This window comes from Camarhynchus parvulus, chromosome 4 (assembly GCF_901933205.1).
Source record: "Camarhynchus parvulus chromosome 4, STF_HiC, whole genome shotgun sequence".
NCBI lineage: Eukaryota > Metazoa > Chordata > Aves > Passeriformes > Thraupidae > Camarhynchus > Camarhynchus parvulus.
The window spans coordinates 30,135,845-30,158,351 of record NC_044574.1 but is presented as its reverse complement, the minus strand read 5'-3'; the positions used below and the strand labels follow the sequence as shown (position 1 = coordinate 30,158,351).

Sequence of the window (22,507 nt, the reverse complement as noted above, 5' to 3'; positions counted from 1 at the left end):
AGCATACAGGATGAAACCACTTTCTTCTACTACAACATACAAAGCAAGACCAGAGCTAATACCAGGGATTTTTTTTATGGTCACCTCTTCTTGCAGTTTGTAAAAAGCAGTCTCAAACCTTTAATGTTTTTAAATCTAAATTCCTGCTTACAACAGTTAAAATATCCCTCAGTTCTCAAAGGCACTACCTTCTGTAGTGACATTTACAGACGCCAGTCCCACAATCTGTCCTATGCAGACAAACACCCACACCTTGAGTTCTCAGTGGACCCACGTGCCTGGCAAGTCAGATAGTCAGAAATGCAGCAACAAACAGCAGCAACAAAAGCACAATACATGCTGTAACACATACAGTGGAGCTTTAAGTCACTACAAAACACCAGCCTCCACTGTGTGTGTAAAAAAAAAAAAAGTTCTGAAAGAGACACAGATTTGAGATGAAATGTGATGATTGCAATCCTAATAGAATTCAGTGTTTTAACCTTGTACTGTACAATGTCTGGCAACCTTATTTCAACATTGTTTTTGAACGAAGATATTTAATCCATAAAATAGTCTGCATAACTTTGTCTTCTAGAAAGGTACAGTGAAAAATTGCTCTTTCTTTCCTTTTGAAGACATAAACCACCTAAAAGGATTAATATGTAAAAATATGGGAACTAGTAACCATTCCAGTTTTTCCTTTAAGATACTAAAATTTCTAGTTGGGTTTGGTTCTGAAAGTTTCTAAACAAATTATGTAAATTACCTATCCTAAGTACTTGGTTCACAACAACAAAAAGAGTTAATGATTATGTTACTTTTAGTCTTCTAAAGTTATGCTAATGAAAACACTAATCAAAGATTGCAGTCACATTTTCAGTCCTTGCCTGTTGTAGGTGGATCTCATGGAGCAATAAGATTTATAGCTTCATCATGACACAACATATATAAGGCTGAACTCACTCAGTTGCTAATGAAATGTGATTTGGGGACTCTTGCACCAGCTGGGTGATGATTAGGGCTTATCACAGATAGGTCTAGGAAAAGGCTGGGAAATACTTAAGCTTGTTTTGCAGTTGCTTTGAGCTCTTAGGAAAGGAGCAATTTCTCTACAGCATCGGCCTGAAGTTTTCTGCCCGTACAAGAGAGGTAATGATAAGGTGTTAACTGATTTGCAAGTGATAGGGTTATATGAAGTCTGGCAAAATCCTGTCAAATCTTTCTGGTTTAGTGCCTTTTAAATTGTGAGATGGGTACTTTGTCTTCTCAGACAGCTCAAAAAAAATGTTAATTAAGCAACTGACTTCAGAGAAGCCTTGCAAAACTTGCTCTATATGATGCCTCTTGACTTGAAATTCTGCTTTTAATAGTTGACTGCTGGCACAACAAACAACTCTGCATAAGTTTCCCACAGCAAAAAGAGCATTCTAAATGTAGTTTCTGATTATGGGAATGGCTCCATATAAACTATAAACAGCGGGGTCACTCAAACATCTAAGTTATTGAATATTTTTTAAAATAAATGTTTTAAGAAGATAGCTCCTACCCTCATAAAAAGCAATACTTTAAAAGCAGAGGAAGTTCAAAGTTAAACTCTGACTTCTAGACTATCTTGTCTATACATGATATCAGCTGGGGGAAAAAAAGGCAGGAAAGAATCTATGTGAGTTGTAGAATACCTGTCTCCTTAACACAGACTGTAGCTCAGCTGCAGAGCAGAATTCTGTTTAAAGCCATTCTGACTTCAGAGGGCTACAGACTTCCTACTCCTTTCCTTGGTAAGGATGGTCTCCAGCTCCTCTCAAAAGAGAACTGCTGCCTGTCAACTAAAAACTACATAATAACTTTTTAAAATAAGTAGTTTTCATGAACTGAGATTTCAAATTGGGTGATTAAATGATTTAGAGGTTTTTCAGAGTGGATTGGAGAAATAAAACATCAAATATAGCAGAGCACAGTAGAAAAAGCTTCCCGCTGTTTTTAAGTAATTTTTATTATAAAATACACCCAAATTTGATTATTTTGTAGCCTAAAGGAAGATTTCTTGAGGGGGTTGGGTTTTTTCCATGAATGTTTCTTATTCAGGTCAAATTCAGTCATTTTTGTAAAAGAAAGCCATTTCCTTTTCTATTGAACTTGCATATTTAAAATGCCCCTGCAAATGGACAGTGGGTTCTATGGATTTGTTTTTGAAAAAAGCTGCTCACTTGTATCCCAGAAAGCGTTTATGACATTTAAAGTATGTGTTTAGGTATGGCAGGGGGCAAGGTTAGGCTCTGTTGTATGAGTCTGGTGGGGTTTTTCGGAGATTCTGGGGTTTCTATGTGTTTGGTTGGTTTTCCCATGGCTATTTTACATGGTTGTAAGACTGTACCTGACAAGCTTTCAACATCAAAGTGCTCAGAAACACTTCAGAGTAGTGCTTGCTTTAGAAATGCAAGTATGCCATGCCAGTCTGAGCTAAGGAGTCATCCAGAGGATTGCTAGGTCAGCAAAACTCCTGCTTACAGTTCAGGTCCTACTTCTGCCCTAATAATGTTACCTACTCATCACACTCCGTTTGAAATAATTTCATTCTGTATTTGACTTAGGGTAAGAAAAAAAAGAGTCATGAGAGCTGTACCTAATACAAGTCCTTTAAGTGTGAACATTCTGCTGACATACTAGCCAAGAACTAGATGAAGAAACAGTTTTGTTCTTTTTTAATACTGCCACAATCCAATTGGAGGTCATATGACACAAACTTACACAGAGAGCACCCAGCCCTTTCTGAGATGTATCCCTGACCCAATGCATGTGAGCAGTAACACTCCCAATACAGATTGTGGGGTTGCCCTTGGTGCTCCTCAGCAGGGCTGGGCTGGGTACAAAATTCCTCGGCTGCTTTCCTTTGGGCCTGTACTGGAGGCTACAGTGCCTCCATTCTGTGGACCTTGCCCAGTGTGGAAGGACAGGGTTCAGTGCTCTCCAGACCACTTCCCTGAGGAAACTCAAAGCCATGCTACCCTTCTCTGGAACTGGCTGAGGACATCGTCTATCCTGTCCTTACTGCTAACTATAAAGCACTGCACAGAAAAAAAAGTTCAAAATTAGGCCAGAAAGAGGAAGAAAGAGAAGCATAAATTAGCATCTTTTTCTGTGGATTATATGTGTTAAGCCTCTTTTGAGGATGAGGGCAAAGGAGAAGTGAAAGAGTAACACAAAAATAATGATAACAACAAAAAGAACAATTTTTTAAAGTGCTTATTCATGAAGGCTTTTGGCAAAAAGCACAGAAACGCTGCTCTTAGTCTGAGAAAGATTGTCAAGGAACAGACTGATGTCGCCAAAGCTTCACTCCCTACTGCTCTTAACTTTAACTCTCTTGGAACAGAAGAATTTAGGTTAGGTTAGGAGGATCTGGAGGCCATCTGGGCCCTTTCTCATAGCAAAATTACTCTCAAAGACAAGTCAGTCTGCTTTGGCTCTTGTCCTGTTGGAGTACAGAGACTCAATGTCTTTCCTGGACAGCCCATTCCAGTGTTCCCTCACTTTTCCTGTAGGAAATTTAGGTCAATGTGGTGCTATCACCTTCAGGCTTTCCAGACTCAGACCAGCAGGTTTCCATTGTCTTTATTTTCCATAAGGTGCACCCTGTGAAGTGCAAATTTAATTACAGCCCAAGTACTAGGCTAATGCAAGTGGTTCTGTTTGTTTAACTAGGATTTCTGATAAAGGTTCCCTGGAAGCTCTGATAGCAATATGCAGTTATCTGGGCTGCAGCTTTACCACCCTCTGCAGTGGGTGCCAGGGCTGGATGTAGTGTGCCATCCTCTACTCTCCCAGCTCCTGACCCAGTGGCTACAGCTGCACTCTGGCCATGCATTGCATGGCTCCCTGCAAAACCACTCGGCTAGAGGCAGCGGTGTCAAATACTACTGTAGGATTTTAATATGCCTCAAAGAAGGGAATTGGCATTTGTTGAAACGCATCTTAATTTTTTTCTTCTCCCTCCTTACAAATAAGAAACCATTACAACAGTTGGACTGATTAAAATTAGTTCATTCTCCTTAATGAGATTAGGAATATGGCCAGAAGTCCTACTTCTAGATGAGAAGAGCACTAAGGGATAAAATGTGCTACTCCAAATACCCTGTGCTGAGGGCCAGATAACTTGGAGCATCCTGTGCCCCAGCTTTGCAAAATCTTTGTCTGATAACAGCAGCCAGCAGAAATATCACAAAGAGCATGAGAACAGGTACAGTTTAAATTAAGATTTCTTGTCCTGAGCTTCATCTTTGAAGGCTTTACTTTTACTTCTGTTCTTACCTGTCTGGCTGTGAATATCTAGCAAACAGGCAGACGTAGCTAGATATGCAAGTTAAATGCGCTGTTTTCTGGGAGGATTATGAACTTTCTGTAACACATTTTCCTAGATATCTTCTTTTTACACATTTTTTACACAAAGAGGAGTTTTACACAAGAGGATATCAATATTTCGGGGGTAAGCATTGTATTTCAAGATTAGATAATTTCTGATACCTATTAATAGCTTCCCTACTCCCAATGCAGGTTAAGGTTTTTACTTGCCTCTATTCAGTGAAGACTCTTGCAGAAGTACAGCACAGCAAATGACATGTTTTACACCTGCCTGTGAGTGGGTTTGCTGCAGCTCACCTCCCTTCTCTTTGTTGTACAGCACTTCTCCAGTGGCAGTGGTTGAGCTCCTGATGGAGGAGCACAGTGTTCCCAGCGAGGTGCCGGCAGCCCTGAAGCGCCTGGCCAAGTGCATAGTGCGTGGTTTCTATGGTGTGGAGTGCTCCCTGGCCCTGGATGTGCTGACCCGCTACCCCTGTGTGAAAGAGGAGGACCTGTTACAGCTGCTCAAGTACGAGCGCAAGCAGCTGCGCACCGCCCTCAACGCGCTCAAGGCAGACAAGCTGGTGAAGCTGCGGGTGCGAAGCTGAAACGGGGCCCAACGGCAAGAGCACCAGGCATAATTACTACTATATCAATTACAAGGTGCTGGTGGATGTGGTAAAATACAAACTGGATCACGTACGCCGGAAAATAGAAGCAGATGAGCGGGATTCAACAACCAGATCCTCTTTTAAATGTCCATCCTGCTCTAGCATGTACACGGACCTGGAAGTCAATCAGCTCTTTGATGCATTTACAGGTGTGTTACTTATATTGCTTATTTGCTGTTATCTTAAAGAATAACCCTGATAGCACAAAACTGTTTCCTAAGTGAACTTTGCAATAAAAGCATGTTTATTAGAATGTGCTTCTTGTTTGCTGGTGGACGAGGGCCTGGAACAGGGGATGCTGGAAGTGAGGGTAAGAGAAGTGCTGCCTCTGTAGACCATGCCAATAAAAAGGAAGATTAATCTTGAATGTACGAGCTGGGGTTGAGAATCAGATTCCAGGCCTCAGCTTTGCTTTGAACCTGGTTGAGTAATCTCAACTAATCCATGTCTTGTGAGTCTCACTTCCTCATATGGAAATATGAACACAGTACTGTATTTATTCTGCTTTGAATCTCTTAGTTAATCCATTTGTGCAGTTAGTCCTTCTGACTGACGAGTTGGACAAGATGGGTAAAACCGTTTGCAGTCACCTACTGTAACCAGCATCTTGCAGCTCAGTGGCACCAGAGCAGAGCTGTTCTCGTGGGTTGGGAAGTTCAGGCTCCTCACAGGTCAACATGACACATCCATCCACAGCAAAAGTGCTGTCAGAGCTTGTGGATTTTTCTTCTCTAAAATCAAAATAACTAAGTAGAGTATTATTTCAAAATGAGTCAATACAGCATCATGTGCAATACATTACTCAGAGCACAGTACTGTGCTGACATCTGGGTCATGGGATCTGCAAAGGATCCCAGAGCTAGGCAGAATGAGCTTTATATACGACTAACCTGAAATGACAATGGTGAAATTTGTGTTCTGCTGCTTGGCAAAATCATCACTTTCTTTCTAAATGGAGGGGCTCTGTCGGGTTACTGAAATGCAAATATTGAAGCTGGTGATATATTTTCACAGAATAAGCTTGAAGTTTTGTTTGTTTTCCTGAAGACATAAATATGGGGTTCTAGCATATGCCTTGACTATGACACAACTAAAACCAGATACTACTTATGCTTGAAAATGTCTTCTGTTACATTAAGAACTGAGAAGATGAGACTAGAGGAGAAAAAAAATAAACTGAGGATAGTACATGTCTATCCAGCTTAAATTTCTCTCCCAAGGCATTTCTCACTTGTGTAACAAGTGTATAATACCAGTCTGTCTCAACTTTGCCTGTAGAATCGCATTCCCCTAGTTAATGTGAACAAATGGATAAAGCCAGAATGTCTGGGTAGATGTCCAGGCTGCAGGCTGCTTAAAAACATCCTGCTGATCTTTTTGCATTCTATGAACATGAGAATTCCCACTTTGGAAAATGTTGCAGAGACTTTTCGCTGCACTTACTGCAACACTGAGGTAGAGGAAGATGGCTCGGCATTTCCGAAGCGCGATGCTCGAACGTTGCTGGCGAAGTTCAACGAGCAGATCGAGCCTCTCTTTGTGCTGCTGCGTGAGACCGAAGAGATTGTGCTGCCCTGTGACTTGCTGGAGCCTCAGCCAACAGAAATACCAGAATTATCAGAAAGGTATGAACACCACCCTAGAACTTCTGATCAATGCAAAGCCCCCCAACAACTTAACAGTTGTAAAATCTTTGAAATACTGAACTTGCAGCCTATGTACTTCATTCTACTTTGTTCAGTACAGTCAGCTATTTAATGAAGAAGTCTGTAATATCTAAGGCATCCTAAATTACTGGTATACCTTTCTAATTTTTTGATGCATTTTTTAAAGTAATTTATTCCTCAGATTACTCTTTCAGCTAATGTTCATAGCCCTTCCTATAAGACAGTAATATTTCTCTATCAGTGTGCTTCATCCAGAGATGCACTACTGAAGAGGCCTTGCAAAAATCAGTGGTTCACATCCACTTGCCTCTGAGAGGTAAAAGGGAATGTAAATTATTAGAGCAGTTGTTAAGGCTAGTCTGCTAACAAAATATGGTTTTGGGGGTTGCTTGTTTGTGATTGTTGTTCAGGTTTTTTTAAATGGGAACTGGGATGGGGGGTTCTTGCCTGAATTCTACCTCCTCAAAATGTGACACCTCATTCAGCTTTGATCCGAAGTTGGGCTCAAGTGTGCTGGAATCCTGCAGCCGCCCTGAAAAATGGGTACACAGAAGTTCTGCTTTTGGCCTTACATACACCCAAAATTTAACTATTGATGTCCAAGACTCAAAGCAAGAGAAGAAAAAAAGAGAAAAAGCAACTGAAAAGCAACCTATCTGGTTGTCACAGAGCACTGTGGAAGGAGCAGTAACAGCCACCAACAATAGTGTTGGTAAGTTTAGTGAATTTACCAATTAATTCTGCAGCCTTAGTGTAAGTACAGCTTTCCCACTGAAAATGTAGTGAGCTTGGTTTAGAAGATATTGTTTCAATTCTGTGTTAGTGGTTATCAGACCTTAGTTTCCAAGATCTAGTTTTAAGACTGATTGACATTATATTCCTAAAGCCAGAGATCAGGTGTGTCCTAAAACTTCTGGCTTTAGTCATGCAGTAATTTTAGTGGTGATTTTTACAGTGGAAAGCTCTCAGAAATGTCTGTATTTTCAAGAAAATTCTAGTGTGGATAAAAAAGATCCAAAATAGAAAAAAATCATCTATGTAGGATACCTATGTGGTAACTGTAAATGCTTGATCCCTCTAACACTTAGTATTGTGTATTAGGAGTAAATGCTTCTGAAGAAACTGAAGAAAACGTTAAAGAAACTGTCACTGATAATGAAATCATCAAGACTCTTCTGATCCATGAATCCAAGTCATCATCTAGCACAGACCAGGCTCCTATTGTCAAAAGCAAACGACATGGATCACACAGTGATAGCAGTGAGTTTGAAGAGGACGCCAAGCACTCAAGAGGAGCAGGAATGGAAGTAGCAGGCAGCAACTTTGAACAAGAGGAGGAACAGGAAACCCTGGGTCCTATTTTAATGGTAGCTGGCCAGCCCTGCTCATATGGCCAAGTTAGCGAAAACCCAGAGCTTGTGTCTCTCATGACAAATGAAGAGAGAGACACTTATATAAAAGTAGGACAAGAAATGTTCCAGTCTGTCTTTGAGTAACTACTACTGTAGGAATATCCAACCTTGTACAGAATGAAGGCTTCTGACTTATGTTCTTCAAAGTTTACCACTGAAGGGTTTTGTTTGAACTTGCTCTTAAGCAAGATGGTAATCCTGTAATGGGTAACTACAGTTCAAATATTATCATTGCAGCCACAGCAAGTGTTGTTTGTTGTTGTAATGCTTAGACTTTGTGGATGATGTAATTAGTTTTGGAGCATGAATCATTTCAGGATACATTTGGATCTGATTAAAATAACATTTGAAAAGCAGTGATGCAATCTATAATAAGAAATAAATTATTCCACCTCTCTCCCAGAAGTTAACAGTTACTTCCAGTAGTGAAAATGAGTCCAAATCCATAAGTGTGTTCCACTGGTTTGTTAGGTCACTCACTGTACAACAGGAAAGGAGAGGTGTTACACAGCAACCTCCTTGTAAGGAAAGAGCTGCTACTAAATTGCATTAGCAATAGATGAGAAGCAACTCTGGCATCTGAACTTTCATCCTAAGAATAATTTTTCCAATTCTTTGTACTCGGGGCACTACAGAACTGTCTTGAATGGTGAACTGTGCAAGGGGCACTGGACAGTAAAATGTAGCATTTCTTTTTGGTCCAGATCAGTAGGGGAGCAAGCAATATATCAAGCACAAGACTCTACTTCTCCCATCTCACTCCCATACTCCCCAGTGTTCTTTTCAAGCAAGAAATAAATTATGCTTGAAATGAACTACAAAAGTAGGGCTGGCATTAGGCATAAGCGAGAGTTTAACTTAATCAGTTCTACTACTTGAGCAAGCGATAATGAAAGTAGACTAGAAGGGCATGAAGTAAAACAGAGGAAGTTCCCTCTGACTGTTAGGAAACACTTCACTGTAAGAGTGACAAACACTGGCCCAGGTTGCCCAAAGAGGTGGTAGTCTCCTATCAGGAAGATACTCAAAAGCCACCTGGACAAACAGTTCTGAGCGGCCCTGCTAGCACAGGATGATCTTGAGAGGTCCCTGCTGACCATTCCATGATGAAACAGTAGAGAGAAGGTATGACCAAAGAAATACCATTTCTATGCATTTTTCATGTACACATGCTGTTAGTTCTGACAGGTAATTTTCTGTTCAGTAACTGGTGTGGGGCTGCTTTGAATCTCAGCTGAAAATAAGTGTTGATACCTCAGTGCTGTTTTCCTAATTGCTGAGCAGCACTTGCAGAGAGTCCAGACTGCTTATCCTCCCGTGCCCACAGCAAGGAGGCTGGTGATGCACAGTTAGGAGGGGACACCACCAGGACAGCTTCCCCACAGTGACCAAAGGGCTATCCCCATACCACAGGGCATCATGAGCATATAGGGCTCAAAGAAGAAGGAACAGGAGACAGTTGGAGTAATGGCATTTGACTTCCCAAGTCCTTGTTATTGCATCATGGAGCTGTTTTCCTGGAGGTGGCTTAACACCTGCTTGCCCTTTTGCTTTGCTTGCATGTGTAGCTTTTGCTTTACCTATGAATCTTTCTTTCAACTATTAATTTGTTTTCACTCTTCCACTTCTCTCTCTGAGCCCACTGGTTGAGGAGTGAGCAACCAGCTGCCTGGTGCTCAGTTGCTGGCTGGGGTTAAACCCATCACACCAGTGCAAGAATTCAGGAATGGGGTGTGCTCAGGCTCTTAAGCTTAGAATTTAATGATTCAACATATAAAGTAGCCTTATTTCAAAGCTGCACACAAGCTCACTCTACTTTATAGCAAATGTCCTCTTTTAGGTCTGAATGCTTCTTGTGCTTAATTAGTAATTAGAAGTTTGATTGCTTCAGTGTCACAGGTTTGCCTTTGTCACAACGTATTTCCTTGGTCCTCAAAATGGTAACTTTTTTCTGCCTACAGTACTACCACCAGTCTAAAGCCTGCAGAGTAACTAAACTATCATAACACATTTTGCTAATCTACTTTAATTCTTGCACATGAGAGGCATGTGACCATAATCTGCCAATTCAAAATTTGTTCGTAAAACCTAGAGACACTCCAAACAAACTAGAAAAAAAATCACAGAAGAATTACAATCTCATTTTATTTAAACTTCAAGCATATTTAGGCTTCACCATCACTATACTGTCTCCCACAGTATATAGCCATATTACACTAACCTCAAAAGCAACACAATCCTGAATTAAAGATAACCAGTGCTTTTAAACTACTTTCAGAAAAGCCTTGTGTTCAAGGTAAACAGGACCTTTATAATGTAGCAGGTGTGCTGAATAAGCTGCTTCTAGCTCAGTTTTATGACTTACTGTTATTAGCAACTCTGACCTGAAAAACTGAACAAAGTTTTCCAATCTACTTTTCTGTAATTCTACCTTTAACTTGAGACTCCAGGAGGTGCTGACTTCAACTGTTTTTTTTAAACATTGACTTTGTAATGCAATTTAAGAAACTACAATTAAAGTCAAGCACTTTAGAACCGATTCTCCAGACCTTCAACTGCAGCAATTTTAAGTTAGCTATGAAAAGATATTAACATTTTCAGACAGGTTTAATCCTGTGAACATCAAAAGGATTCAGCAAATGCAGAAAAATACAGCTGGTTTCTGCAGTAAACTATAAACCTGAGGTACTCAACTTCACCTCAGATAAATGTGCTGATAGAAAGGAATTCCACAAGCCATGAATAGGAACGTTTTTGTTACAGACAAGCTACACTCTAAGCTATGAAGACAACATGTAGGTATGTACTGTGTCTATACCTTGTATTTTGAGAAGGTGCAAGAAACTTGGAGAATTTCTTGTCCCAGGAAAATTAGCAGTGTTTCTTGTAAGAGAAGAGCAAACTGCTACAAGCATGCCAACAAGTCAATTAACTTCCGGCAACAAACTCAGCATACCAGTTTGTAAGCCAAAGAAAATTTTTCAAAAGAGAAAACTTACAGACAAGTCCAAACTTTATTTAAAACTACCATTGTGAACAATTTTAAAGTTACCAAACAAGTCACAATAAAAATAAAAAATTAAGACAGAAAAAGAACAGTGCAGCAAAACTGAATAGAAGTGGATTCAGTTCCAACTGTTTAAACTGCCACAGGCAGAAGATCACATACCTATCCTAAGAGGCAGCGTGTTAAAAATTTTACATTTTTATACACTTCCAGAATTCTGGGAAATTAGTACTGATCTTTATGCATTTGTATACATAGAGTTTATTAATGCAGACATCTTCGGGTAATTCTTATGCAATTTGAGCTCCAAAAGTTTCTGTAAAATAAGAATAAAATCATTGTCTAATATCTACAAGGTACCAAACAGCTCATTACCACATTTCAACTGCTATTTCATCCTCACAAGCATTTTAAGCCATGGCTTACTTGAACAGCTACAGCCATCCCCCCCCATACAGAGCTTAAGAATGGCTTAGAGCTAGCTACAACTTAGGTGTGGCATGGCATTCTAGGTCAGACTGTTCCCACAGCAGCCCTCAAATGGGCATCAGCATCCACCAAATGGGCACAACAGAATCGTGCCAGCAGAGCTGTGACAAGCAGAACGCTGAACAGGCAGTGACCAAAACAGAAGAAAAGATGCACCTTTCCTCACACTTTGTTCTGGAAAGAAACCTGTCCTGACACCGCAAATGCAATAAATAAAAAGCAGGTTCATCAGCTTAGACTATTTGAGGAATTGGAAGGAAGCACACTAGCAGAAAACTGCTACTATCAGAATATCCGGTTTATGCCCTTTATATATGCCATTACTGTACACTCCACTGGAGAATCACAAGTCTAACAATAAAACAGAAGTCTTTAATACTGTAATTCTGTCACAATGTTATAGGAAAACCCCAATCTACTTCAAAATGTTGAAGTAAAACATCAGTTATTTGTACCCTTACACACTTAAATGTAAGTAATTTATCTCATGAGAGTATGTGACTTGATTTCTGACTGAAAAAAGTTTTTAAAAAGCCCACAAAAACCATTTTCTCTGACTTGCATTATCAATGTATCTGTATAAATAATATTTCGTGAAAGTGAAGAATTTTGTTGCTATCATACACACTGGAACTTTTTTCTACAACATGGTATACTTCACATGAAAAATAATTTCTTTCTCCCTGAGGAGACGTTTTACTGTTCTGAAAAGCCTCTTGAATGCTTTTATCACAAAAGTACTGAGCAGTCTGTCAGGAACTTATACTGAGTGCTATTAAATCAGATAAGAGCAATTATAATTTACAGTATTATTAAACCTAAGCTTGTGAAACAAGAAACAAAAATACCGCTCCATTTGAATAAGTTTCAAAATCATTATGTTGTGACATCCACTTTAAATATATTAACTTTTATGACTTTATCAGCCACAGAATCTAAAAAAGTATATAGAAGGAAGATGGACAGCAAGATAAAATCCCTTCATAGCAATACAAGACTTTCAAATGCATGATAATAAAACCCAATATTTTTACTGCACTACAGTAACTGCCTACTTCAATCAGCAATATTTAAATTCTAGCATTCCAGAGTGTTTTCCCAATATGTGTACAGAATATAGAAAAAAATTACCAGGTTCTTTCAATGTCTGGGCATCTCCGACTACTTCCTGATCGTGAGCTCCACCTCCATCCAGTAACTCATCAGACAAACTCTTGGTTTGGGCCTCTGTTTCCATCTTCTTCATTATATCTGCCTTTGTAACAGAAAAATCAAATCTGAAAATTCTGGATAATTCTTGCTGCTGTCTGGGCAACACAGACATTTACAGTTACACATGCACTTCTAAACAACAACTGCACAAATACTAGCAAAATACCTCTGAATACGCAGCAAGTTTGAGGGGCAAGTCTTCAACTTTCACAAAGTCATCTTCATCAGATTTTTGACTTACATTTCCAGAACCAGGCTCCTGTTAATAAAAATTGTGGTATTTAGGAAGTGCTATTTTGTTTTCTTTTCACTCCAAAACTATTAAAGTACATTAAAAAAAATTGCCCATATCAAATTTGCAGATGGAAACAAAACAAAACTACAAACCAGAAACAACACTGGAATAAAAAAAGCTTATAATTTCTCTTGGATGGATCTTAACTGAAATATACACACATATTCGTTCACTAGCACAGGTGACTCTGTATCAGGGCTGCCAGCCATGGAGCTTTCAGAACTTGCACCAGATTTGTTTTCTGCACATGTGGTATCTGGTGTTTGAGTTTCATTCACTGCCAAAGATGAGCTTGACCCTTCGGTTTTCACAGCAGCTGTTATAAAGGATTCTGGGGTATTGGCTGTTAAAGCTGGTGTATTCTCCATGACACTGAGGTAATGATGCACAGCTGCAGCCACATCTTGTTCACCTAAAACCAGAGAATTACATTTCAACTAGGAAGAGATAGTAAAATATTCTGAATGTACAAAAATTATTAGTCTTTTAAAAATTATGATCCAAAGCTACAAATGAGCAATGAAAGTGAATTATAGTCTCTTAGACAACCCAAAGCTGATTGAAGTAAAACATCAGTTATTTGTACCCTTACACACTTAAGTATAAGCAATTTATCCCATGAGAGTATGTGACTTGACTTCTGACTGAAAAAAAGTTTTTTAAAAACACACAATAAACAACTTCCAGAACTAAGTGACCTTCTACAAAATATTCATTCTAGGTATGATGAGATACAATACAGAAGAGTAAATACCTTAGTATTTTGCCACTCTAATACTGATTTTTAGTCTACAAAAAAAGGCCAAGAACAAACTAGTGTTTGCAACAGAAAATCACAGGGAAGGTGGTAATAACAGTTACACTAGAAATAACATTCATACAACCCAGTAATGTTCCCTTCTTTTGACAGAAAAGCATTTCTTTGCTCTTAATCAGTTACAACATTACTCACAGAAAAAACAGAATAGAATAGAATAGAAATTTCAGTAACTAGTAAAAAGGTAGTAGCATAAAAAACAAGATAAATCTAATCAAAACATTGTAACACATATTAATTCTGATACAGCTGTGTGCCAAGAGCTGCAACAAGCAGCTAAAATTCTTGCTCATGTCAAGCATCAAAAACCACATCTACAAAAGTAAAATTATTCCATGTTTCCTCTTTAAAAGGTCTACTGTGTCAATATCAACATAGGTACATCCAGGCAACTGATGCAGTTCCAAGAAAAAGACAGTCCAGTAAATCTGATCATCTCTCTTAGTTACATGCATCACAGGCACTGCCCAAGACAATTCTCACCATATGCAAATTCAGACGGAAGTGTTACTGCACACAGGGCTTACCTTTAGCAGGCTCTTGTTCTGATGATGAAATTTCACTGCTTTTTGGCTTACTCAATTCTTGGTTTGAAGTCTATTGGAGAAGGTAAAAATTAGTTAGAACAAAATTTTACTGATCAGCTTCATAGCTTATTGGCTAATTTACTAACCACAAACACACTGTACACTTGCTCCATGAATTTGTCTTTTCACTAGTTTGAAATAAAGATGGCAAGTCCTACTTGCCAGCTGGTCAGCAACAGTTTACAAAACTATTAACACTGATAGGCATGTTTTATCTGAACATTCTCTTTTCACCACAGTAGTTCCCAGGAAAACTCTGGTTCCACTTAAAAGATCTACTGTTTTAGACTTTAAAGTAAAATGTTCCAGTTACATCCTTGCCTAATGTTGAGCAAACCAAAGTTTCAATAGATTGTCAGTCTTATTTAATATGTAAAGAACTGACAGTTCTCCAAAACAAGATCACACATATTAAAATTTTAAGAAAACTAACAGTGAATGACATTCATACCCAATAACATTTCACCATTGTTCCAGAAATAATTATCACAAAAGGCAGGAAAGACAAACAAAAGACATGCTAGAATACAAGAGTGATTTACTCACAATTATAACTTGATCTCAGCAAACACAGAGAAAGAACTACTTAAAGGTTTAAAATTATGGGGTTTTTTAAAGTTTAACTTCTCACTTGCAGCTTAACATTTTTTCCTCTCTCATAGCAGATGTAAACATTAGTTTTGTCTCTGTTCATCCATCCACTTTGGCATCAGCTGTAATAAACTCAGGTGAAGAATGCCACATTTTCCATGTAGCACCTACTGGCATCATATGATTTCTTGTATTATTCTTTTACTTTCAGTAGTATGAAAAAAGTGCATAAAGGAAAATGAGGTACACAGATATATGTACTGAAAAGGTGTGCACTGGCACATGTTTGTTCTGCTTTTACAATTTTGTCTGTACCTGTTCATTTTCAGTTGTTTCACTGCTGGCTTGTAGCGATGTTTGCACATCAACAGGTCCTTCCTCAAATTCTATTTCTTCATCTTCATTCTCATCTTCTCCACTGCCATAGTTAGTCAGAGCTTGGGTTTCTGCTTTTGATAAACCTAGAGGCAAACCAATGTAAAAAAAATTCAAACAGCATTTGAATTGCCAAATCCTGTTGGGGAATTTAATGCAATGATACCCCTTACTTCAAAACATTCTTTAAGATTAAGATACAGTAACAACTCAACTTGAAAAGATTTCTATGTTTCAGATCAGCTATATTATGAACAAACACCAGCGTTGGTGTGAAACGTCAAAGTTATTAAACAAGTTCGTGCAAAGAAAGTAAATGGTAAAGGAATCCAAGCCAGAAGTAGTTAGTGTAAGACAAAAATCAGGACAATAAATAAGTAAAAGCTTTACTTTAAAGTAAAAGCACACTTTTAAAAGCCACATTGTTTAAATTAAAAACTGCATAAAATTTGCACAGCTTTCACATCATTCAGGTTGAAGTCTGAGAAACTTGGAGTTAAGCCGAGACAGGATTTATAACCTAATGAATCCATTTCTAATATATTTTTACAGATCTACTGATTATGAAAAAAATTACTTCCTCTAAATGGAATATTTAACCCTTGACATAACACTAGGAAACAGAGTACTGCAAAACTTTCACTGACAAAGGACTGACTATAAAATCGGTGAGAGGAGGTGTTACACAGCACTACTTCATGCAAATCCTGTTGTAAGATTAGCTGGTCAAAACTACAGTGGAAGCATTGAGTAATCAACTATATAAAAGTTCCTTACTTATTGCCACTGGACCGCTTTCACTTTCCTCATCTTCCTCTTGATCAGATGCATCAGATCTAATATTTTCAGTCACTCTGTTACCAGCACACACTTCTGAGCTGGGTACTTGTTTAGTAGTTTCAGTCTCATCCTTGTCCTAGGAAAACATGGAATACTGCGCAATTTCATGTTTATCTAAAGACTACACTAAGGTTTCTGCATAAAAGAGCTGTTTCTCAGAAGTTAAAAAGTATCTACTAAAATCTAAGTAGTTTAAGTAGCCCTTACAGCCCTGAAATGAACACAGCAGAACAATACTCCTAAACAGAGCATCAGAACACGGCCTTGTTCAGACACAGCTTTGAAAGGCTTCATAACTATTGAGTATGTCATTATCTGCAAAGGTTGACACTGATCAGCATGCCAGGTTAAAAAACCCTTTCAACTGGATTTGTTATTATCATGAAGACAGATACAACTGCATTATTACCTTACAGTAACTTCCCTGCTCCTCCTAAATGAGGAGTAAAAATACTTGTAACTGCAGCTTCTCATTTCTTTAAGCAGTATCTCCTCAGCAGTCTCCCTGCTGAATCATTTGCTAAATATGCTGAATGAGAAAATTCTGCATTCCTGTATGAATCTCAAAGTAAAGCCTGAGTTTGGCTCCAAATTTGGAAAGGACTTTTCTACACTACAGCAATCACAACAAGTGATGTACAACTTCCTACTTTTACTTGCAAAGCAGTGTGACAGAAACTCCAAGCCCTAGAAGAAAGCACTGGCTCCACTCCCACACATGCCTGTTCCTATACCTATATCCATTTAGGATAGCAAGCGACATTCTGCTTGGTATATATACTTGTATCATTCCCTTGACTGGAGAAGGCTGAACATTCTAGCTGACCATTTGAAACTTCATACACAATACATTTCCCCAATGATATCAGTGGTTTTCAAAAGAAACATGAAAAGAAAGGAGACAAATTCTGAGCACTAACATTTCATACTCAAGAGCACAGTCAGGCTTGGACTCTTGAGACCTTAAATACCGCATGTCCCAGTCCTGAACATCTACATTCTCCCAAAGATGGAAAGTAATTTAACTTATTCCATACCATTAAAAAAGAAAATGTTAACTGCTATAGTTAAGATGTCCTTAGAAACATAAATTATAAATGACTTTGTACCTTTGATAAAACAAATAACTGAAAATAACAGAAAGGAGATTAATAAATTTCTAAAGACTGGAAAATGGGCTGCTTACAGATACTTAATTCCTACAACAGACACAGTAAGACTAATGACCTATGAAATCATCTGAGGAATAAAGACAGTTGAAAGGCATACACATACTTTGTCCTCATCAACATCTTCAACAGAAGAACAAACATCCACCTGGAGACCTTTTTTTGCCTAGAAGAAATACAAACTGTTTTCAATTCTAAACTGAAATAACATGGAAATACTGAATCAAACTATGGCTTCATGAAAGCCAGGCTGAAATGCCAATCTTACTAAGAATTGCTATCTTAAAACAGCAGGAAGGCCACAGGGACTTTTGTACACACAGATGTCTTCAAAATTTCAGAGCTGCAAAGCATTAAAAAAATCTGTGCTAACCCTTCTTATTTAAACAATTATGTTTATATTGGATTAATCCTACAGTCTGTGGTCAAATTATATCTAGCACATAGAATTAGATAAATCATGGTGGGGGGGTTGAAACTAGATTATCTTTAAGGTTCTTTCCAACTCAAACCACTTCATGATTCTAACTCTGATCAAGAGAAAGGGCTGTGTGTTCAGCAGTTACTTTACTGGACTCAAGAGAGTCAGAAAATCAAGCAAGATCAAATATGTCTGCATCAGGATTCCAGAGTTGAGGGCTGTGAAAGACCATACAGAGATAATTGCACAGGGCTGTACAAAGTAACCAGGACCTACCATTTCTGGCTCATCTCTGGCTTTGTTGAATCTGAACCTCTGCCACAGCAATGAGGCAAACATTGACCTTAACCCTAGCTCTGCCTTCCAGGAGAGAAGAAATGCTGAATCTAAGCTGGTTCCATGCTCCATTCTCATAGCAGGTATAAAGCAACTCCTTATGCAGCAAAGATACATAAAGAGTTGGTTTATACCTTCTATGAGAGTGAGTTTATACCGGCTCTGAGTTGCCAATGGGCAACTTCAGAGAAAAACAGGAAGTCATGTCTAAATCTTTCTGGATTCAGAGTGTTCCTCTGGCCTCTTCACAAGGCACTCCACAGCCTCCCTCATACCAGGCATGCTACTGATAAATCCAAATTTATTATCTTGAAGTGTAGCTGGTGGTATACCTAAGAATACTTGTAGGACTTTAAAACAGGTTTAAAAAATATCTTCTGCTGGCACTTAAAAATGAACTAAGGGTATGTTTTGGTATTTGTGTTTCTAGAAGAAAGCTGAAATTACACTCAAATAATAAATACATGAACATGATCTGGTTTATTGTTTGCTTTGTTAACAGATTATGTAACTTGAAAAAAACACAGCTATGCTCCCAATAAAAGCAATACTAAATTTAATAATGTAAATGGTGTGAAACCTAGCTAAAGCTTGCTTTTTAGACCAAGATTATGTCCTAGAATCTTAAATATTTCTGAAAACTTTATATATATATTTTACACACCAAATCCAGAAACTGATTCTTTCTGCATGTGCCAACAAACCAACTACATGACAACTTCAGAGGATTTACTCTTATTTTTTTAAATATGATGCAAGGAAACCAGCAGGCAAACTAAAGAGATAATGATGTGGGACCTCCAATATGTCAAAATACTTAACTGGGTGTAGTAGGGCCATGCAAAACCAATACACTGGGATAGAGTTAAACTTCTTCACAGTAGATCGTATGAAGCCGTGTTTTCAATTTGGGTTGAACACAGGGTCAACAGCACAGGGATGTTTTCATTACTGCCAAACAGCATTCCACAGAGTCAAGACCTTCTCTGCTCCATACCCCACCCCAAAAGCAAGAGATCAGAGTGCACAGCACTTGGAAGAGGACACAGCCAGGGAAGATGATCCTCACAAACCCAAGGGATGTTCCACACCACACGGCATCATGCTCAGCATATAAAGCTGGGCAAAGAGTGAGGGAGGGGGGAAGATGCAAAGAGATGGTGCCTGACTTCCCACGTCTCCGTTACATGTGACGGAGACCTGCTCTCCTAGAGGTGGCTGAACACCTGCCTGCCTATGGGCAGTGGTGAATGAATTTCTTGTTTTGCTCTGCTTGCATGCGCAGCTTTTGCTTTACCAATTCAAGTGTCTTTATCTCAACCCACGAGTGTTCTTTGTTTTACCCTTCTGCTTGTCTCCCCATCACACAGAGGGGACTGAGTGGCTGTGAGAGGCTCAGCTGCCTAGTGGGGTTAAACTACTCAAAGGCCCCAGGTGTTATAACTATTTCAACACTTGTTAATTCCTTCCTATGTTCACATAAAACCATTAAGACATTTCCTCTGAATTATGAACAAAGTCTATACAATTAGACATCTGTAACAGATAATCCTAAGGGATTTGCCCTTACTGAGGAAAACCAGTTCACACAACCAATACTGTCATTACACAGCAACTTGTAAAATAAATAAATAAACATATATATATAAGGTATAAAATAAGGCAATCAAAGTAGTTTAGAAAATACACATATTTAGCAATCTCACAAAAGCTAAATTTTTCAAAAATAAAATAAAACAAACCTCTTTAGCATAAGACTGCATTACTTCAGTGGTTTCTATTTTTCGTTTACATCTCTGCTTTACTGAAATACTGTTGTTGTCCAAGTCTTGCATGAGTTTAAAAAAGGCTAATTCATTGAATAACACTTCAGAGATCTCCACAAGAAGATCCTCCCCACAATCTTTTAATTTTCTACCAGCAAATTTTGCCAGTGAATCCTGTGAAGAGAAATAATTCTTCAGTTTCTGAAACAGGCTTTCAAGCTTTAAAGACTAAGCATTTTTCATATTTCTAATAACTTGAAATTAGTTATGTATATATAAGCTCATATTTTTAAAAAACTTTTAGTATCCTAAACAGATTTTACATGGAATCTCTAGTCACATAACACAGAACTTAATAAGCTCATGATTTAAACTCCATGCTTGTAGAAAAAAAAGAAGAAAGTGCAAACTACAGATTTTCAGGAATTTACACAAGATGTCCATGAAAAGCATCACCAGAGCTCTCCTTGAAGACAGCCACAGGCCAGAGATACACTTCTCACTACCTGGCTGTGACAGAAAAGATGTTCTGTGTGCATAAATAATTCATTTAGGAACAAACATAATACCTAATCACTGTATTTAAGGCGAGGGAGAATAGCAGCTATGCTATTCAAGGTGTAAAATACAACTTCAGAGAAGCTGGCTCATTATCCAACTTGAGTGCTGCAAAACAGAACTGAAAAACTACTTACCTGAAGTATACTGCCAAGCTGCTTATGAAAGAACTTCACAAATTCTTTACTTTCATCATTTTGTTGCGTAAGAGTCAAGACCATACGTCTTACTGATGTCAGTAATTGAGAAGAGCATACTTCATCCATGTGTTCCTACACATGTACCACAGAATGAGCTTTTTACTACTTCAAAAGAACAACTAGCCACCAACTCAAATACAGAAATTAATTTATAAAAAAACCCACTTGTCCACTGAAGGAACAGCACACTACAAAGAAGTCCTAATCAATCTCACAAATACATACTTCATGAATGACTGCTTGGCACAACACACAAAGATTTATCTCAGTTTTCCAGTACATGAGTACTTGGCATCTTACAATGTTTGGCCAAATTAAGAAGCTTCATATATTGTGGCTGTGTACACAAGTGTATTAAAGTGTACATTAAGACATCTACTGTTACATGCAGCCTTAAAATTGCAAATAAAGAACAAGTCTTCAGGTACTCTGGCATGTCAACAATATACAGTTTTTAAACTTAGTATCACCAAATACCTTATTAGACAAACCTAAGCTTATACACTGTGCATACTATAAAAGGGAACAGGGAGATGCCTTAAACAACTCAATCTTCTCTGCTCTCCAACCTTGCAAAGAACTGTGACTATTTCTCCTTCTTTAAAGAAGAACATTTTAACTTCTGCGACTACAAAGAAGAAAAGCTTTCAAGAGCTTTAAAGATATTTGTAAACAGGAGAAAATAATGCTAAAAATCAACTACTCAGAGATTCTTCAAAAATACCCTATTACTGTACATGTAACAGTTTTAATTAGTGATCTCAGTTCTGTCTGCTAAAAGGCATCAAATATTTCAGAAGTACATTCTCAAACATTTCTATATTTAATTCTGCCAGCTCCAAAGCAAGCAACCTCTATTCTTTTTGATGTGAAGTCCACCTGCCCTATGAAATCTAGAAATCTTACCATTTATTTCTCCTATTTAAAACTACACAGAATCTTTCTGTGGAACATCTAATTCTTACTTCAACTTCAGCAGAGTCTGCAACTGAACACATATTTATCAGCAGCCATTTCTAAGAGGCAAGTTTTAGATTTTAAATAATGTCCTTCTGTGCAATTATACAAGTGCTTTTCTTACTCTTCTAATTCACATCATATTATAAAGACCCTTACCTTCAGAAAAGGAATGACCTCTTTCATAATTGCTTTAATCTGCCGGTCCAGCTGCTGAGTATCTATGCGAGGACATGGAACTGCAGAAACATCACCTGACTGTGGCACAGACTGACATTCACCGGTACCTGGACCTTGTTTTAATAAAAAGAAGAAAAAAAAAAGCAGTACATTTAATACATTCAATATTACTATTAAAGAAATACCACTTTCAAAAATTTGTTTTAAAAAAGAATCTTATTTCCTTAAGTATGTAAATATCCTTTCAAACTTTGCTAAATTTTCAATATAAATAAAGAAGAAAGCAATTTAGCTTGATAGTTACTATAATTATTTTCTAAAACTAAGCAAAATGTACGTATATGTGCATACCTTCTAATTTAGCAGCAGAAGCACCCTGAAAATTACTAGAGCAGCCCTCAGAGTCAAGAGTACTTTCAGCTTCAACTTTCATACGCTCATATTCCCTCATCCAAGACAAAGCTTTATCTAAGTGAATCACTGTGTTGCCTATATTTAGAATAAAAACATTTTTTAATCTAAATAAAAGGTTTTCAATTGATAGACAAATAAACAATAATTAAAATGACTTTAAGGCCCCAAGTTTTGAAATCCACATATAACTAGTTGTAATATTTTATTACACATTTTGTTAAAC

At 38.0% G+C, this 22,507-nt stretch overlaps 2 protein-coding genes across 15 annotated transcripts in view; one reads left to right on the top strand and one right to left on the bottom strand.

Moving 5' to 3' along the window:
* Positions 1 to 4,691: 4,691 nt before the first annotated feature.
* On the top strand, positions 4,692 to 8,154 carry LOC115902967 (general transcription factor IIE subunit 1-like). Its single transcript, XM_030947001.1, is given in 5 exon segments — positions 4,692 to 4,922; positions 4,924 to 5,142; positions 6,417 to 6,616; positions 7,144 to 7,370; positions 7,760 to 8,154. Coding segments are annotated over 5 exon segments (1,272 nt in total).
* Positions 8,155 to 9,817: 1,663 nt separating this feature from the next.
* PCM1 (pericentriolar material 1) overlaps positions 9,818 to 22,507 on the bottom strand; it is a 42,071-nt gene continuing 29,381 nt past the window's right edge. For 4 of the 14 annotated variants that reach the window (XM_030946987.1, XM_030946994.1, XM_030946993.1 and 1 more), the window contains 12 exons: positions 22,222 to 22,359; positions 21,850 to 21,983; positions 20,671 to 20,805; positions 19,952 to 20,149; positions 17,559 to 17,618; positions 16,221 to 16,359; positions 15,384 to 15,529; positions 14,418 to 14,487; positions 13,235 to 13,485; positions 12,945 to 13,037; positions 12,698 to 12,821; positions 9,821 to 11,393 (listed from right to left, as the gene is read on the bottom strand). In XM_030946987.1, the coding sequence (XP_030802847.1) occupies positions 11,368 to 11,393; positions 12,698 to 12,821; positions 12,945 to 13,037; positions 13,235 to 13,485; positions 14,418 to 14,487; positions 15,384 to 15,529; positions 16,221 to 16,359; positions 17,559 to 17,618; positions 19,952 to 20,149; positions 20,671 to 20,805; positions 21,850 to 21,983; positions 22,222 to 22,359 (1,514 nt within the window). In that variant the 3' untranslated portion in view covers positions 9,821 to 11,367. Of the gene's footprint in view, positions 11,394 to 12,697; positions 12,822 to 12,944; positions 13,038 to 13,234; positions 13,486 to 14,417; positions 14,488 to 15,383; positions 15,530 to 16,220; positions 16,360 to 17,558; positions 17,619 to 19,951; positions 20,150 to 20,670; positions 20,806 to 21,849; positions 21,984 to 22,221; positions 22,360 to 22,507 lie in introns of all 14 variants that reach the window. The other 10 variants (XM_030946989.1, XM_030946998.1, XM_030946990.1 and 7 more) reach the window with 5 other exon arrangements.